The sequence below is a fragment of the Neocloeon triangulifer genome, unplaced genomic scaffold (assembly GCF_031216515.1).
Source record: "Neocloeon triangulifer isolate White Clay Creek 2 clone unplaced genomic scaffold, ASM3121651v1 ptg000014l, whole genome shotgun sequence".
Lineage (NCBI taxonomy): Eukaryota > Metazoa > Arthropoda > Insecta > Ephemeroptera > Baetidae > Neocloeon > Neocloeon triangulifer.
The window spans coordinates 1,094,773-1,113,781 of NW_026775556.1; the positions used below are offsets into that span (position 1 = coordinate 1,094,773).

At 36.5% G+C, this 19,009-nt stretch overlaps 3 protein-coding genes across 3 annotated transcripts; 2 read left to right on the top strand and 1 right to left on the bottom strand.

The window, feature by feature from the left end:
• Nucleotides 1–171: 171 nt before the first annotated feature.
• LOC132201120 (fatty acid hydroxylase domain-containing protein 2-like) lies at nucleotides 172–4,920 on the bottom strand. The gene is made up of 4 exons (XM_059627049.1): nucleotides 4,729–4,920; nucleotides 2,175–2,560; nucleotides 1,880–2,073; nucleotides 172–824 (listed from the first exon to the last, which is right to left on the bottom strand). The coding sequence occupies exons 1-4, from the start codon at nucleotides 4,757–4,759 to the stop codon at nucleotides 401–403; spliced, it is 1,035 nt and encodes a 344-aa protein (XP_059483032.1). The 5' UTR covers nucleotides 4,760–4,920; the 3' UTR covers nucleotides 172–400.
• Nucleotides 4,921–6,613: 1,693 nt separating this feature from the next.
• Nucleotides 6,614–8,056, top strand: LOC132200696 (forkhead box protein D4-like). Its single transcript, XM_059626359.1, has 2 exons — nucleotides 6,614–7,497; nucleotides 7,810–8,056. The coding sequence occupies exon 1, from the start codon at nucleotides 6,649–6,651 to the stop codon at nucleotides 7,453–7,455; it is 807 nt and encodes a 268-aa protein (XP_059482342.1). The 5' UTR covers nucleotides 6,614–6,648; the 3' UTR covers nucleotides 7,456–7,497; nucleotides 7,810–8,056.
• An 8,625-nt stretch (nucleotides 8,057–16,681) lies between these two features.
• LOC132201074 (uncharacterized) lies at nucleotides 16,682–18,577 on the top strand. The gene is made up of 4 exons (XM_059626962.1): nucleotides 16,682–16,710; nucleotides 17,383–17,449; nucleotides 17,603–17,757; nucleotides 18,096–18,577. Exons 2-4 carry the CDS (start codon nucleotides 17,394–17,396, stop codon nucleotides 18,407–18,409), a joined length of 525 nt encoding a protein of 174 aa, XP_059482945.1. The 5' UTR covers nucleotides 16,682–16,710; nucleotides 17,383–17,393; the 3' UTR covers nucleotides 18,410–18,577.
• Nucleotides 18,578–19,009: the final 432 nt, after the last annotated feature.

Here is a 19,009-nt window from a genome sequence, read left to right on the forward strand (position 1 = left end):
AAAAAAAATCATTTTTGTGCAAATATATCTAATGAAGTAAATTGAGAATGCAATAATTCTCAGAGAATCAGTTTTTATATAAAAAAAATCCCTATATATGCACTTTACATTTGCAAAAAAAAAAAACTCTTTGGATTATGAAAGTACAAAGAAATTCCACAATCAACACACACTTTGATATTGTACAAAATTTTAATTTTATCACCTTTCTTTTTACATAAAAATACCATTATAAAAATCTGTACAAAGGAACATCGCAATTCCAAATTCAATTGTTGGTTGACTAGGCAAAAGTTTAAGACAATAGAATTACAAGCAAAATTTAATATATTTTTACAATTATTGTCTGCAAAATCACAAATAGTTCCACGGCTGACCTCTAGGGGAGACCCGGGGTCACTCAGTCCCCCTTGTTGTCTGGGATGAGCCGGTTGATGGGCGTGGTGGAGTAGAGGGACACGTGGCGCTGCTTGGACTTTGTCTGGCGCCACTGGGCGTCGGTGCCGTGCACGTGGTCGAGCAGGCCCATGGCGCCGAAGTTCTGGTTGAACTTGAGGTGGTGGTAGTCGTGGAACTCTGGCGACTGCAGCAGCGGCAGGTGGTAGCCCGAGTGCGTGTTGATCGTGTGGAAGATTGCGCACGCGAACCAAAACCACGCCGACACGGGGTGCGAACCCAGGATGCCCGGCCCGATGATCACCGGCACAACGTTCGAGAAGACGTGCTCCAGGGGGTGCGCATAAACGGCCATGATGGCCACCGGCGCCGTCCACTCGTGGTGCTTCTTGTGAATGTGCTTGTAGATTGACTTGTGGTGCAGCAACCTGCAACATCAATCAACACACATCTCTGCGGTGAGTACAAAAATATTTGAGTTATCAAAAATCAGCTGGATCTCATTTCGGCTCAGAGATGCCAAACATTTCTTTTGGTTTCACCTAGAAATCGGTAAATAACGACATTGTTTGTTTAATAATTATGAAAAAATTTATGAAAATTTTTACCACTTTTGGAAAGTTTTAATAATTATTCAAGTATGCGATGTAAAATTGTTTTATTTTTCTAAATTGTAAGTACTAAAATATTAGAAAAAATAACAAAATTAATTTAATTTAATTTAAAAATTTGAAAGTTAATCGAAAAATCCACAATTAAGTATATCAAACTTAGTTTGCTAGCAGATCAGAGGTTTTAAAGGTACACTGGCCAGATTAGAAGATTCCCCCCGTCCCAAATTTATTTTTAAATTTCAGAACTTTTTGTGTTAAAAAATAGTTTTTCATCATTTTGAAAAATCAACCACACATTGCCATTTATAATTAATGAAAAGATTTAATTAATTATTTGACTGCGATAGTAAAATATATTTTTGATTAATTTTATTAAAACTAAAAATAAATTAAATTTTTATCAAAAAATACTAAGACATGATTGTGCAAAAATTTTAAATTTTTTTTTTTAATTATTCAATTTGTATACTGGAATAATTTAATTGAAATCTGTCCTTTTGAAATGTTTGATTAATAATTATAATTAAATTATATTCAATTTTAATTCAAGGCGCCGCTTTTAGGATATCTCTATAATGTATCATGCATACAAATGTAAATGACTAACAGCAAACGACATAGAAATTGAAGAGATAAATTTAGTATCAAAATCAATTTAGCCATAATTTTTAACTGACGAGAGAAGTGGAGTATATTATTGTGAATTAAGTGATAAAAACGCATTGTTTAATTTATCCATCATTTAAATTTAAGAATTCATTTTTCATCTCCAGCAGCTTTTAATTAATGATTTCTTCTCTGAAGAACGAATGATTTACAAAATAAATTTTAAGAAGGTAAAAAATTAAACTAAAACTATATAAAATTACCTGTGACTGTAATAGAAGCCGACTTCTTGGCAAAAAATGTGGAAAGGCAGCTCGAGCAGAACTCTGTAGAATGAAGGCAAAATCCGCAGTTGCTCGATCGGGAGCAGTCGGCCGCTGCTTTGGGTCAGGTAAAATCCTGCGATTGCCACTGGGATCGACACAACAAACTGGTTGAACAACACGTGCACCACAGCCTTGTATGGAAAGAAAATTTGCATATGTCAGCCAATAATGATTTCAAAAATGCAGCTTGAAAAAAAAAGATTGTTAAAAAAGTGGTCAGTTAAGGCGATACCTTGATGAACTTTTCTCTGTCCGGGGGCAAGTTGGTGCCAGGTTGGACTTTGTACCTGGAGAGCCAGCCGGTCCTGTCGAGGACGCAGTAGAAACCGCCCCAGATCCAATAGACGGACAGGGACACTGTAAGGCCGCCCCACACAAGGTAGAACTTGGGGTCGAGGTTTCGGTCGACCAGGGTTTGCCACTGGAGCTGCCAAAAATCGGGACCCAGTCCAAACGCCGTTTCCAAAATCCAAGCGATCGAGTTGCGCGCGATCAGGAAGGAGAGCAAAATCGCGCCCGTCTCAAAAAGGTACTCGCCCACCACGTCCACCAGCAACCGACCGCCCGCTCGCTTGTGTCCGGGCAGCAACAGGTTCGGCCGACTGCCCTTTTTCTCATCTGAAAAATCATTCAATCATATTTAGCGCTCCAATTTTTGTTTTAATCAGACACTTATTTTTTGTTCTTCCAAATGAACAAAATAATTTAGTTTTTTTTCTTTCAAATAGTTAATTTCATTAAATTCAACAAAACAAACTAATTTGACCTTGAGGGCGAATTTCGGCAAAATTAGAACCCTTACAGTTTATTTTATATATTTGGGGTAGGGAGAAAACCTTTTTTGTTTAATATTAACGGAGGCCAACTGTAATTAAAAAAACTAACTAAATAAAATCTGCCTATGAATGAGATTTCTTGCTGTAATTTATTAAAAATTTTAATCGATATTTAAAATCTTTTTGTGCTGCTCGGCCAAAATAATCTAATAAGCACGAATTTTTTAATTGTAAGCTGAATGAACCATGTTAAAATTTAATAATTGACCACAACTGACTATTTTGTGTACAACTCACTAAAAACAACAAAATTAGAGGGGAGGGGAGGGGTGAAATAATTGAAATTGAACAGAAAATCGTGCGCAAAATTTAACTTCTTTGAATTTGAATTTTGTCAAGAAATATTCTTTATTTTATTGCTACAAATTTGAACGCTTACACTTAATTAATGTTTACTTACTTACTGAAATTAGAATTATAACTAAATATAAATTGATAATTATATACATATAAGAAGTATAAAAATAAAAACTGGCTTCAAATATTCGCTTATGTTGCTGAAAAACATGTGGCTACAATTTTTATGAGTCTTCTTATTTGCCAATGTATTAACATACAAGTTCAAGTTTGGGTTTTCACGCGGCATGCTTTGCCTCGATAAATGAAAAAAAGCTCTGTGCTCAAGTGAATGCAATTTTAAGGTATTCTCACTTAAAAGTCATACATTGTGGTTTACCATGGTCTTTTGTCTTCAAACAGAGCTCTTCAATTCTTATATCTCTTTATTTTTTTCCAAACATATTGAAAAAAAAAAAACAGCACTGCTTTCAGTTTTTAAATAATCACATGAGTTGATCACACCAAATAAGGAAGTCTAAATTTTTACAATATAATATTTAAATATGAAAAGAAAAAATGCTCCCAGCTAAATTCCGAAGTTAATTTTAGCCGCAATCTTGCACAAGATCAAATATCAAGGTCGCCGAGGAGAGAAGAGGAAGAATTACCCTTTGGCTCTTATTCGATTTTAATGGGAAGATAAAATCTGATTATCTTTTAAAACAAGCCTCTCTCAATTAACACACGTGAGGATGAACCACTCTCGCCAAAGCATGTCTCGGAAAAATGAGATAGCAATTTTTTATGAACGCGTTCGTCACTTGCGAGTCAGAAACACCATTGTACGCCTTAATTTGACAACCCATATCAAATGATTCCTTGTTCACACAACAAAAGAAAAGTTATTTATTGGGCGCGGGAATATGGGCGCTCGCACATTAATAAAGAATTCTTTAGGAGCTCAGACGTGCGTTGGAGTGAAATAATAACCGGTTCTAGAGGCTAATGAAAAATGTCAGTCTTGTTTCTAGAAAGGAAAAGTTAGCGTCTGATTTAATTTTGAATAACCTGCATAATGCTGCATAATTCATGCATTAATTGCTTTTATGCCTTTTGCACAGTCAAAACAGAGCTATTTTTTAAGATATAAAATTAAAAATTCTAATTAATTGGATATAAATGGTACGAATCTAAAAAAAATTTATATATAGTATGTATATCATTAATTAAAAAGTATTCGAAATAATGATTGCTGGGAGAGGGAAGATGCCAAGTTGAAAATCATGTAGCGTAAATTAAAAATTAATGCTCAAGGGAGTTGCCTGAAGTCACGAGTTTTAATGCAAAGCGCTGTTATCGCAAGAGTGTTAGCGAGTCATGCTCTTTAATGCATTCTAATTGGATCGTGTGAGCGTCCGTTGAGTGCAGGCCACTATTTTTTATTTAGAGCTAATAAAATAAAAAAGAACAAATAAATATAAAACGAAGGAAAAAAGTAGCAATTACGCTATTTAATTAACTTTTTTATTTTAATTTTAAGACCAACCTTAATGAGGTAATTTTTCATCTGTAGACTCGTTAAAAATAAATTCTTCAATTTTAAATAATTTAAAAGTGGAATTTTAAAAAGACAAATTTTAAACAAATTTAAATATTAATTATTTTACTTACCATGCGTTGTAAGTTGCACCGTTTTCCTCATGCTGGTGCAGGTTGGACTGTTTTTCTTGGCTCGACGAGTCCGCTAACTGTACCAGCAGCTCAATCGCCTCCCGTTTTACCTTCTTCTGCAATCTGTTTCTCTCTAATTCACGCGTCCTCTCTGCCGAGTATCCCGAGAGAGAAAAGATACGATGTTCCCCCCTCTCTCCACGACAGAGCGCCGCACGACCTTAACTTACCAGCGATAACTTTGTCAGCAACACATCTCATGTTCGTCTATATCGCTCACAGATAAGCTCATTGTTGCTGGCTACGCAAAAACAACAAAAAGTGCTATCAGATCTCTAAACCGATATCTCGGCGGTTCAAAGGCTGCTCTTTTTTGATCAGTGATTTTAAAGAAGAATAAACTCTTACGATTAAAAAAAAAATCAAAGCACATAATTATAAAAACTCCATTATTGCGAAACGCGACATTAAATTCTATAAAATTCAGCAGAAGTAGTAACTGTATTAAGGTTCACAAAAAGAAATAAAAAATTTAAATTTTTTTACATAAAATCTCAATTTTATAAGATTAAAATTTGGAATTTTTTAGTTTCAAAACAATTTTTCTCAGCTTTCGGACAGTGTAAAACATTAATATTAATTTCCTGGGACAATTTTGGAATCGCCTCATTGCAGACGATTTATGTTTTGAACGAAAAACTTAAAAGATCAAGGTCACTTCTGGCAACCTTGTGACCTTTTAATTCAAATTGACGGTTGGCTGAAAATCGAGAAAAAAAAATTAAAAAAATCTGCTGCATAGAAATTTGTTAATACTTTATATTTAATTATTTAGATGGGAAAAAGGTAATGCTTTAATAGTTCTAAAGGAAAGCTTTTTACTAGGTTTTAATTTTGATTAATTTCCATTATTAATAGGTTTTAATTTGGGATATTTTGATTGAAAATTCGTAATGATGCGTGTTTGACTGTGAGTTTGACCTTTTTCCCTCCAAATTTTAGGATAAAAGAGGAATGGCTCGTTGTTATATTCCTGATAAGATTTTGAGCTCTTTAGTTTTGCTTCTTTATAGATTATTGACCCCGTGACCTTTGACCTTACCTTATTGGTTTTTACAAAAAATTTAACAAATTCTTTTAAAAGAAAATTATCTGCTAGAAACATGAATCAGTGATAAAAAAAATTAAATTTATACTTGCTTCTGTTTGGACACCGAAATGACCTTTTTCTATAAAATATTACCTAAAAATAAGAAAAAAATACCTTTTATTACTTAATTTAATATCAACAAAATTCAAGTGATAAATAAACTTCATAGCGCGTTGGTATATGCATGAAATAGGAAAATTGAAAATATTCTCATCCGTTTATGCAACCAGCGTGGCACAGTGAATGCACGGGTTGCCTACTCAACCAACAGCAGGCTCAGAGAGCTTGAATGCATTCATACGGGTGTGACACTCTGCACTAACATTAATTGGCTCGTGTATAAAATTTTAACAGTGCTTAAATATTAAAAAAAAGTATTCGAAATATTGTTTTGTTTACCATGAAAGAAGAAAAATATTCTTCAATCATTTTGAGTGTAAATCAAGTGATTTTAGCAGAATGAAAGAGCATTTTTTTGCCCTTATGCTCTAGTTTGAAGTTAATATTCTACTGTTCAGTTGTTCACGCCTCAAAACAAGCTAATTTATGTAATTGAAAAATGTGTTTGAAAATGCAAATGAGCAAGAGTGTGACCCCTTTCACGTTATAGTTGGCAAGAGGATGCGCCGCGCTCCGCCTCCGTGGGTTGAGACTCACCCCTGGAGGCGGGGCCTGGTCGGCGGCGGCGGTCTCGGTCGTCCGCAGCACGCGGGGCCAATCAATGCCGGTGGCAAGTGCGCGGCGACGACAACAAGAGCAGCAGACAGACCATGAGCGTGCAGTGGCGAGCGTGCGGCGTGCCGCCCCCGGTCGAGCCGCCCCCGGCAGACTCGTCCGACTCGGACGTGAACGTGGACAGTTCTTCGGAGCAGGAGGACGAAGGGTGTTGCCTGCAGGGTGAGGATGGCCAGGATGGGAAGCTGCAGCAGGAGAAAGCAGGGGGCAAGAGCGTGAAGCCGCCGTACTCGTACATCGCCCTGATCACGATGGGCATCCTGCAGAGTCCGCACAAGCGGCTGACCCTGAGCGGCATCTGCGACTTCATCATGGCGCGCTTCCCGTACTACCGCGACAAGTTCCCCGCGTGGCAGAACTCGATCCGCCACAACCTGAGTCTCAACGACTGCTTCGTCAAGATCCCCAGGGAGCCCGGCAACCCCGGCAAGGGCAACTACTGGACCCTCGACCCCAACGCCGAGGACATGTTCGACAACGGCAGCTTCCTGCGCCGCCGCAAGCGCTACAAGCGCCACCCGCCCCCGATGAGCCACCACCACCACCACCACCTCCAGCCCCCGGTCCACAACTTCTTCCTGCACCACCTGCAGCCCTTCGCCTTCCTGCCCCCGCCGCCCCCGCCGCACCTCTTCGGCCTCCGCCCGCCTCCGCCGCTGCCGCCCCTCAGGCCGGTGCCCACCCTCTACCAGCACAAGGCCGCCGCCGCCCTCAAGTCCGGCTTCACCATCGACTCGCTCCTCACCACCACCGCCCCCGCCGCCTCCAACCCCTCGATGCACGCATCCGCCTTCGCGCCTCTGTCCTTCGGCAGAATCGGCCCTGGCAACACCACCATCTAGGAAAGGAAAGGCAGATTCGTGCAGGATCATTTAATTCCACAGGTAAATTTTGTTTTAAATAATGAAATCAACCTTTTATCATTTTCGATTTGTGCGGTGGTGAAAACAGTGTCGGATTTCCAAAAAAATAATACTGCGCCCCAAAACAAGTTGTTAAACACGTGTTATTTCCATTCCTTTTCACACAAAAGCCGCCGCACTTCTTTTTTTCTCTTAATGACCGCCAGCTTTTGACCCTCGCTCACATAATATTTTGTTCAAAACGGTTTTTGTGCCGAGGAGAGAATCAAATTACAAGTGCGGCAAAATAAACAAGGAAAAACTCTTAATGTTTTCATTTCTGTGTGTTCTCAGGTGGAGAGAGAGAAAGAAACTTTAAGGGTGCAGTCGCTTCAGCGAGGGCACTTCACGCGGAGCGTTTGTGTGAAAACTCAAATTTTTTTAAAAACGGACAAATGGAAGCAGCTATAACTGTGTCGAGATCTGTGTAGCATAAAACGCCAATTTTATTCCTTCAACTGTGATAATTGTAAATCGAGAACTATTTTATTTGTGCCTCTGTTAAATATTGTATCATAAAATAAAGTGAATCTTGTTTAAAATTTCAAAGTACTGAGTATCTTAAAATTATTAATCTATAATTCAATTGTAACCTGTGGTAAAAAAAAAATGATAATTCCGACTAAAAAAGTGGCTTTCAGTTAATGTTCAGTATAAAATGTTGATATATGGTCTTTATTGAAAACTCAATTGAGTAAAACTTTCAACTTCTATCTTAAAAGGTTAAAATTAAGTAATAATATAAAAAGAACAGATCAAAATAGAAGTAAATTTTTCACAATTTCTAATTTCTTGTATTATGCAATTATACTTTCTTTTTATTTACCCCCCTATTTTTATATAATTATATTTTATTCTATTTTTCTGAATTAAAAAAAGTAACTGATAAAGTTTTAAATGTTGATTTATGTTTTATATTAGAGCATGAAAATTAATTACAAATTAAAAATTTGATGCGATAATTATTGTTCCATTGAAGTTTTTTATGAAGAAATACTCCATCTTTAACCTTTCTATATCTTTCATGCAGGGGAGCACAATTCCGCAGGATTTAAAGTTTCTCCCGCGTGTGCTTCAGGATCATTTTCAAGCCTTTTATTATCAAAAAGTCCATCTGGATCGACTATCTATCTATGCTCATCTCTTCCGATCCACATTTCAAGAGCACAAATTTGATAAGCTTTTCAAATAATAAAGTCCGTGAAGAGCCCCTGCCTCAGAGGTTATTAAAAGGTTTTTGTGCGTTGGCCTTTGAAATCGCCGCAGCCGGATGATAAAGGTGCGGAAAACCAGGAGTACATCATTGAGAGAGCGGTTAGCACTAATATTATTTAATGAGATCACAATGGCTTCTCGTTTTCCCGCGTGCACTTTCCGCTCGACGTGGCGCACAAGAGAGCCGAGCAGCTCTTTTTCGAGCGATGCAATCGCTGCTGCTGCAGTTGTTCTATCTCTTGAGATTTAATCCACTTAAAACGCGACCCCATCGCCAAATCAAACTTTATAAATACAGCGAGAGAGGAGAGAGAGAAGCTCTATACGTGAAAACTTATTTTGGTTATAAAAATAAATCCGTTGGTTGGTGTGTCGCGATTTGAAAGCAAAACGACAAGTAAAATATTTTGCCAGCAAAAGTGACTCAAGCAAGTCTTCGCGGGGCTTCGCGGCTCTGCTAAAAATTAGTTTTGGTTACAATAAATAATGTCGCGCATCTCACGCGCGAGTGTGGCTTCTGTGTACGACACTTAAGAGTTTCGGCAGCTCAACTCATGCGTGGCCAATAATCAGCTTTTGTTTTCCGACGTGTGTGTGTTTTGGCCGCGGCTTTTCTTAATTCAATATATAAAAGCACCCCGCGGCGGCCCACGCATGGACAGGACATGACGTTTGAGGTTTCTCAAAATCCGTCCGCGCCGCAATCTGATATCTTAATACGCGCCAAGTCGCGCAGAAAAGGAAGTAAGGTCTCCTTGTTCACCTCCAATTTGTGAGTTTTCTCACTGACCCCAAAATGAGCAGAAATATTTTGCCACCCATATATAGAAGAAATTGATATTGCTGACAAAATTTCTTTTGTAGGAAAGGCACATTTTTAATGCATAATAAATTTTAATAAAATTAGGTCCAACCAATTTCGATCGATGGCTGATTTTAGTTTACATGCAAAGCTAAATTAATTTTGGATTTTTAAATATTCCCATGTAATTGCCTATTTTTTTAGAAGGTAGTTTTGAAAATTATAAAAAGATATAAATAAAAACATTATATAAAAAAAAATTAATAAAATAAAAATGTACCACCGAATAAATTAATAGTGATCAAACTGGTATAGAATTAGTCTGCCTTAATTTTATCTCTAGTACCTAACGCTTGAAAAAGCCTAAAATTTTGTATTAAAAGTTGGTATGTAAAACAATACTATATATTTGGGTTGAAAAGTTTCTTTTGATTTGGAGATAAGCGCAGAATTTTAGAGAATTATTCTATAGCATTTATTTTATAACTTTACTAATATCTTATTCCCATTCTTAATAATTAATTAATTTATCAAAATAACATAGAATTATAATCAACGCATTGTATTGGTTAAAAAAGACCCGTTGAAAAATTTATTTGTTTTTTGGCACACAAACAAACGTGAAGAGCGTTGCGTTTTTTTCAAGTTTTGGTTTGGCATCCGTTGCTGCGTCATGCAAAACGTAAATATATACTTTTGTGAGCATGCAGCGTCAAGTTTTGCATTTGAATGGGACGAAGGTGCTCGAAAAAATGATTACACCGCGCAGGGACAAACTCGGCATATCGCAATAATGCGCTGGATCAACAGCGCGGCTGCAGCGATGGCCGCCGCCAGATATTTATTATACGCGGCTTATGATAATAATTATTATTCATCGCGACGGGCGAACAATTATGGCCGCCTGCTTCTCCCCGTAAACTTCACCACGAGTATTTCACGCTTGCTTGCGCCCTTTTCCACCCCTTTTGTCACGCGCGGCGACGTCTCTCTCAATAAACTGGTCGCTCTGATGAGAGCACCTGGCCGCGGCTCATCTCATGCAAACAACAAATATGATCAAAATGCTCCTGCGTTGACCGGCATTATCTGTCGGCGCAGCACAAATAGGCCCGTTGATTGGACGCCGCGACTGCAAATCGGCCAAATTAATATATAAATATATTGTATCTTTTCATGCTGATAGGGGAGGACAAAGCGCGTCTCACTTTCCGTCATGATACCCATCTCTGAGCTGCAGCCGGTAAAAAAAAGAGTCAATTATAATGTAAATCTTGCCCCGGGATATTGTGTTGCAATCGTAAACTAGTTGAGAATGCGCTCGGCTGGAAAAGCTTTTCAGCTACTTTTATTATTGTGTTGTACTCGGGGCGCTGCTTACAAACTTTCTGGAATTCGGATTATCTTCGAAAACAATCACGAGTGACGATTCAGAGTTTTCAAACCCCTCTCCTCACTTTTGAATGCGTTTTTCTATTTTTAAAAGGAAGCTCACCGATTTTGAAGTTTACTGTTCTAAATTACTTTAAGAAATTAACCTTCACGTGCATGATAAATTTTGGGCTAATAATTAACAAATGATAAAACTGCTAGTTTAATCAATGATATAGTTTTCTCAACTCACATGAAATTGCAATTAAAATTTAGGATGTTAACTACAGAAAAGAGGGAATTTGTGTATTGCTGCTTTTATTTTTATATAAAAAAAAATCTTTAAATTTTACAACTTTTCAAAATTGTCAAGTGGTGCTCATCGTAGATAATAAATATTGAAACTCTTCTTGAAAACAAAATATTCTCGAATTTTGCTAATAAATCATCTTTGTGCCAACCAACAGAAAAAGAGCGATTGATTTTGAAATAAATCATTAGGAATCATTATGACTTTTTATATTTTTTTGTTTTACATTCATTTATATACTAATAATAATTTCATACTTTATTGACACTGCTCAATTCTTATGGAGCTTTTTCACCATTAAATTGTTTTGTTCCTCATTTTTAATGCACCACTTAATCATTATTTCTGTAAAAAGAGAAATTTAAACATTTTGTTGAAAGGAGGACTTGCGCATACTATATCTATGACAGAACGCGCACTTAGCACAAACGTTGTCTTTCTCAAGCAAAATGTTGTCGCAAACTTTGAGCAAAGTTTTGCTATTTGAAGAGGGAGCGGAATAGTTGCTAAAATCCGCGCAGAGAGGAAAGCTATGTCTCTGCAGCATTCTCTAAAAACTCTAAAACTTTTCTCAACGAAAGGGAACTTTTGAATTAAAGCGCGGTTGTGGGAAAAGCGGAATGAATGAAAAGTAAGAAGGAAGCTCAGCTCATTTAACAATCGCACACAGGTGCCGCCGCCGCGTGGGTTTTGGCCAAAATCTGCTCTATTTTCTAATAAAACGACGGGAAAGCTCCAAAAGGGCCGCTGCTCTTTGAGGTGCACAATGTGTGAGGAGCGAGAAGAGGAAATTTTGATTATGTGCTGCAGCCGAGCGGCAGGTATACAAGCAATATTTATTTTTGTTGGCCCGGTCCATTTGAGCGGCTCATTGCGCGCATTATCCGAGCTTGGGGCGGAAAAGTTCAATGGGGCCACACATATGCGCCGCCTATGATCTCTTGGCTTCCTGCTCGCCGCCACCCACACCAGCAAGACATCATCAGAGAGCCCACTCAACGCGCCGCGTCTATTTCAAAATTCGGTCTGTTTGTTTAGTCTCGTTTTTACTCAAAAAATGTGCAGCCACACAGCATGAAGAAAGCTCCATAATCATCTCGCATTGCACTGACCAAAATAAAAAGTTCAATAGAATAAAATTAAATATATAACAAAAACATTAAGCGTGGCATAAACAGTTTTAAAATTTGAGAGATTGAGAAAATTAGATTTCCTAACTTCAAATTAAGGTCCTTATTTACCATTAAAAAAAATTTCAAATGACTTTTTTAATTTTAAAATGCAAAATTTCAGGATGTTAATTAAAAAGATTCAATATTATAGTTGGTGATTAGGTTTTAATATAGTTCAGTTAAAGTGGTAATAAATGCTGATCAAAAAAATTATAATTTAATAATAATAATAATTATGCAAATCGGCTTCAAAAGTCGACCCTTACTTTCATCACTTTCTCAGCTGTTCTATAACTTATGCAAATTTTGAAAAAGCTTGGATTCTATTTTGGAGTCTGGACACTTTCAGAAAATATATTGGGTTCAACTATTAGAAAAAATATTAATGTTAACCGGATAATCATGATTATTAATATTGTTGTTTATTCGTCCAAATGTTAAAACCACATTGTTTTCATTCAATTTTCAAAAATATTTTAATTTAAGAAAAAGGAATTGTTGTACGAAACGTCACCATCACACCACCACTGTATCAAGAATTCATTTAAAACTTTCGAGAGTTTCGAGATTTACAATATAAATTTTATTTATTTATCCTTTATGTTTTTTGCAAAGATTTTAACAGGAAAACGTTTAATTTAACTACACTTTTTTCTAAATTTTGATATATTTTGGAAAATTAATTGGCGAACAAGAAATTTTGAAATTATATCCAAGAGTAATATGAATTGTTGAGATCTTTTTTTAGCAACAGCAATTTTTGTATAAGTTTATCTGTGTATTTCATTTTTAAAGAGTCTGGATGTATTTAGTTGCAAATATATTATGTGCATCTTGTGTATTTATGAATTATTAAAATCTGGAAACATTTTTAACTTCAAAATCTTTGGAATGATCCAAAGCAAGGTTTTAAAGTGATGCGTGTGATTCGAGCTGCGAGCATGTTCTCGCGCGCGCAACCACATGAAAGCGAACATATGAGAAGGGCAAAAGCAACACAGAGCGGCTCAGAGCGCGCGAGAATAAATATTAGATTGCGTTTTTATTGCCGCCGCGCAGCATAAACATCATAATATATATGTACGTGCAATTGCGTTGAGTTTTTGCAGAGCCCCTCTTTTCAAGTCGAACGCGGACCACAAGTTTATTCGCACGCACGTTGAGCAAAAAAAAGCAAGCAGCGAACAAGTTGCTCACAAACATTCGCATACTGACTGAGCAAGAGAGTGTTTATTTTCTTGGGGTACGTGAGTGTAAACGCCAGATGAAAGATAAACGAGCGCGCGGCCATCTATAAAGATATCAAAATGTTAAAAGAAGAAGTATGAGGGTGGTGTGTGTGTGTTTGGCTGCACTTCCTAGAAAAAGTTGTTTTTTACACGCACCGCACCAAACACATACAAATGTGTTTGAAATGGCTTTTCCTACATATCCTGCTTTGTGGAAATACAACAATGTTTTACTTTTCCTCTCCGCAGCTCTCTTTCTCCAAACACAATCAATGTTCAAAGGAAAAAAGGCGGCGCGACACACGCGGTTTGATGTTCCAATCGTAAAAATGGCTCCAGGCGATTTCCACCCCGCAAGTTTCTTGATAAAAATTCTGCCGTAAATCACTCTCGGAATTTTCACACGCACACCTGGGCTGATAAGGCGTGATTTTTTGCAGCCAATTATTTGAATTATTCTATTTTCAATTTTTTTAGAAGTTAAAAAAGGTTAAAATTAAAACATGGTGTTTCAAAGTCAATTGTTATTATATTATTATTATCCTATTGAATTTTGGCAATGATTATTGATTTAAAAAAGTTAAGTAGGATAATGAAGAGTTCGACCAAATTTTTACTTAAAAATGCATTTGATCTTCTTTACATTATTGAAAACAATTATTGATCTGACCTTACGGCTCCTGACAAATCCCACATGAATTAGAATTTCATCATAAAATGACCAATTTTAAAGAATAATTTCCGATTTCCGCACCAGAAAAACGCACGTGCACACAAATCACACATTTTATTTTTTTAATGCCCACGGACATGTATTGTGAAACATTTTGCTGTCACTTTATTAACGCAGCTCGTCGTGATGTTTTGGCAGTGTTTGGGCAAACATTATTTCGATTCAGAGCAGCCGTAACATCGTAATTGTCGGCAAAAAAGAGGCCAAATCCCCAAACACAAGACAGATGGTGGTGCGGGACGAGAGCCGAGATTTCATTTTCCGCCTCTTCTCATCGCAGCGAACACAATAGAAATTGTGATTCATACGAGACCGAGAGAGCCAGGAAAACTGTTTGGAGTTGCGGTGTTGGACGAGCACATTATTCCCTTATTTGTTGTGCTGCAGCGCGTGCATTTCGCAAGAGAAAGAAGGGGATTCGTATTTTGATTATTGTATCGTCTATTAAGGGGGGGGGGAGAGAGAGAGAGTGACATAACAGTCTTGTCAACGTCACATTCAATTCATCTCACTCAGCAGCAAACGTAATTTGCGTGGAAATTAAAGTGCAGTTTTTTTGTTTATTAAATGGAATAAACAAAACAAAATAAATTGAGATGATCTCACTTTTGTAGGAAGTTGGCCACTTGTTCAAAAGATTGAAAAATTGTTTTTATAATTCAGTGTGTTCAATTTTAATATATTTACGCTCGGAAAAAACAAGTTAATTAAGCCTTCTTAAGATATACCCATGAAATCCCAAAGCAAAGTTAATATAAATTTATGTCACGGTTTTCAACTCTATTATTAGAAAAAAACTAAAAATTAAGATATTTTTAATTTTTATAATAGTTAATTTATATCATACAAAAAATAAATTGTAAAATCCTTTATTGATTAAAGATTAAAATAATTTTTTTGCAATTTTTCTTTGTATATATTGACGTCATTAAAAAGTTAACTGTATTTTTGAATGATATTTATACGCGCGTGTAAGAAAAATATTTTCACGCCGTTTCTGTTGAAAGGAAGTGGTTGTCGGGTATTAGTTGACGCGTATAGATTTCGTCTTCTCCACAACACACGTGCACTCACTTAGTTACACAATACTTTTGGTTTCGACTCGTCGTGGGGCATCTCTAGCTCTCGCAAAAAGAGCCTCGCGGCGTCAAGCAGTCTGGCACATCAAGTGCAGCACATGTTGGTGTGCGCCCTATCAGAATATATCTCCAAACAGAGCTAGAGTGACAGCTGATCGCGGTCACATTGTCAAGCGCAAGAGCTGCTGCAGCCTCCGCGCCTATTAAAATTGTAACACAAATATTATGAATTTTATGTCTTGCCAAAGGAAAATAGTCTAGCACTCCCATCATGACAATGGCAGGTGGTGCCTGTCAATCTTCGTCGCTTTGTTTTTGCAGACACGCGTGCTGATTTTCTGCTGCACTAGAACAAAAATGTTATAAAGGAAGTTTATTCCCCGGTAAAAATGTGATGGCTTTTGTCAGATATGTAAGGTTTGCTTTTCCAAGGTGCATAATATAATGTTCATGGGTGTGTGATAAGTGATACTAACAAGGTATAAGGTATTGAGATGACACACGCCGCTTTTGTTGAAAGTTGGTATGCAACTTGCACTACCCTTGGATGTTCTGGAATGGCTATCAAAAGTTGCCCAATTTCACAAGGGAGGGTAGTTTCCATTGAAACGTATGTTAAAAATTATCAATCGTAGGCAACAAAAGCGTCCGCTGTGTATATATGTTGCCTACTTCCGAGTTCTCCAATGCAAAAATTAAACAAGGAAAATTGGGCAAAAATTAATGGCTGTTCTGGGGGGTACCCATGGGTAGCAGAAGTTTTGTACACCAATTTTCATTGAAATCAGGGTGTCTCATCTCAATAGCATACCTTGTAAGTATAGCGGGACCGCAAATTAACAAAGTGAGAAAAGATTCCAATTGAAAATCAATGATGAAACAGAATGAGAAATTGGATAAAAAGGGACACTCTTGAGACAAGTGTACGATTGAATATGTGCGAAGCCACATTTCGTGTATTGTCAGCTGAAAGTAAGGTAATTTTTTTTTTAATTTTGACCTGAAATTTTCTATCTAGTCCATTGGGAAGAAAAGTTTCACGCCAAATTTTATCAAAATCTGTTGCCCCTATGTAGACTATAGAGTGTGTTGAAATACGTCATTGCCAATCTTCTGCTAATCATAATATCGCAGCTTATTCTTGGTCAAAATCCTCCTAACTGGAACTTGCGTTTGTCTTTTTAATTTGCAACAAGGTGATGATGCAAGCTATAGGAATCAATAAAAGACGGGCACACATTTTTCAGCAGCCTGTTCGATGAGCACACTCGACGCGGTTACTCAGTAAGTTCATAATTCATATTTTTTATGCTTTATCAGGATCATGAGTTCTAGTAGTTCTTGAAATGATTCCATCTCAAACAATTTTTCTGTGTTTAATTTTCATGGCAGTTTCAATTTTTTGTTTCTAAAAAATGTTCAAAAGATGGGCTTTCATAATCAAGAATTTTAAAACTGAATTGAATTTTTGTGGATTAATGTTGGGGGCTTGAAATTGCGATCCGGTTCTCTGATAAACTTTAACAAAATAAATAATTTTAATTTTCATGCCACATCAATTCAATATTTTTGCATTAGTCAATATCCATTTGCCTCAAATTTATCTCTAATTGTTACAATTTTTATTAATGGAAGGCTAGCAATTATTTGATGTTATTCTATGGTGGCGGCCAACTAGGTTTAATTTTTTTCTGGTTCGTTAGATCACTGCTAGCTTTGCACCCTTTTTTCTCTTTTTAAATTTTCTTTTCAATTTTCCATTTTTTTTTTTATGATTCAATTTTGGAGATTAAATAACATTTTTTTTTACTTAAAAAAAGCATTTTTGAAATGCAGTACCCTTCTCTAATTTTACTCGGAACCGAAAAAGCAAGCTAAATTTAATGACAAAATTTCCAAGTTTAGTAAAATGTTTAAATTTACGAACTGTAATTATTAAACTATATATTTTCACAGAGTGCTGCGAGATGGGCTTTTGGAGCGTTGTTGTGTTCTGCTTCTTGAGTTGCATTGCGACTGGAGAGTAAGAGTCGTGAACATTTTGGATAGTTCTGTAGTGTCGTCATAAAAGATGACGGATAGTTTGTGCATTTCTACCTTCGGTTTTATTTTTAAAGTTTTATACCGCATTATCTAGTGGTGTAATTTTGAATAATTTTATTGACTTACATTTAAGGTCACATCCTCGCGTGGGTACAGGATGCAAAATTCGCCATTCTATTCGGAGTACCGAAATAATGTATGAGGCGTCACGCTTTTATGATGACAGCGTTGCCATCTGGAACTACGGCGACAGCAAAGTCGGACCTGAAGCTATTTGGGAAATCGAAGGTAAAATAATGGCTATAATTGGTAAAATTGTATTTTTTACAATTCGACCGAATAGTCAAATTGATTTTTACAAAAGAGTGTGTTAGCTTAATTGCATTTTTCATAGAAAATGACTAAAAATTAAAATAAAGTCTTAAGAACGTGTCAAATTGCACAGGCGAATTTGGATAAAAATTTTATAAGGAAATCGATGAAAATTCATTATTTCGCACCAAAGAGTTGAGACAAAAGATCGACAAATTCTCAAAAAATTAGCCAAATTGAGAAAAAAATAACAAAGGATTTAAAAAATTTCTTTCTGATGAAATTTTTTGATATTACATTATTTGATATTTCAGAGTGGCAAGTTGACGGGCGCAAATATTATGAGTTCCACAACCCTTATTATGATAATTTCATGGCCTATAAAACAGGTCACATTCATACTTATAAAAAATCATATTTTGACTCACGAGAGGCAAACAACTTGTTTCAAATTGAACCTCCAAGTTTCAAGGGGGAAAATAGAGTTTCCATAATAAGCAAAGGCAGTGGAAAGGCAGCCATGGTCACTCAAGAGGCACCAAATGGGCCACGGAAGAGAACATTTGTAAGATTTGAAGCAAGCAACCCTGACTCCGGATGGCAGAAGTGGGAGATTTTGTGCGATTAAATTTTCAGTTCTGATTATTACCCTTTTTACTTCATCTTAAAGAAAATTAACTTAATTTTGAAAAAATGTTTGCAGGAAATTAATGGCTTATGTTATGTCATATTGATTTTTTCAAGTAAGTGCAACCATAGAAAGAGAATAAAACGCTGTAATGTCTAGCAAATGTGTGTGTGCGTGTGTGTGATTTTTTTTTTAATAAAAAAAAAACACTTCCCAAGCACACGAAACAAAATTGAGTATACAATTTTCTCAGATTTTGACTGATCTCATTTACAAAATTTATAATTAGTTTGAATTTTGCTCCATCATCATCAGAAGTTCGATATCATTTTGATTAATAATCTTGGGACTGAAAGCAGAAAGTTGCATATATTATATTTTTGGCCAATAAATTTGTTTTCATACCTCTGGATTTATTTCTCTCGCGCTGAGAAAGATTGTCGGCGCCGTTTTGTTTTCGTTGATAATCCTCAGGCGGCGACGCCTCGGCGTGGATCGAGTTGTGACAGAGCCCGCAGAATTAATGTTATAATTTAATGCTATTTTCTTAAGAGTTAATGCAGCAACAAAAATGAGAGAGCGCGCGCATGTGTCGGCGCC

Excerpts from the sequence above, each read along its gene's own strand:
- LOC132201074 (XM_059626962.1), top strand. The coding sequence starts at position 17,394 with ATGGGCTTTTGGAGCGTTGTTGTGTTCTGCTTCTTGAGTTGCATTGCG. Across the intron at positions 17,450-17,602 it reads AGTTGCATTGCGACTGGAGA|GTCACATCCTCGCGTGGGTA; the intron begins GTAAGAGTCGTG and ends CTTACATTTAAG. Across the intron at positions 17,758-18,095 it reads AGCTATTTGGGAAATCGAAG|AGTGGCAAGTTGACGGGCGC; the intron begins GTAAAATAATGG and ends TTGATATTTCAG.
- LOC132201120 (XM_059627049.1), bottom strand. The coding sequence starts at position 4,759 with ATGAGGAAAACGGTGCAACTTACAACGCATG. Across the intron at positions 2,561-4,728 it reads GGTGCAACTTACAACGCATG|ATGAGAAAAAGGGCAGTCGG; the intron begins GTAAGTAAAATA and ends ATGATTTTTCAG. Across the intron at positions 2,074-2,174 it reads ACAGAGAAAAGTTCATCAAG|GCTGTGGTGCACGTGTTGTT; the intron begins GTATCGCCTTAA and ends TTTCCATACAAG.
- LOC132200696 (XM_059626359.1), top strand. The coding sequence starts at position 6,649 with ATGAGCGTGCAGTGGCGAGCGTGCGGCGTGCCGCCCCCGGTCGAGCCG.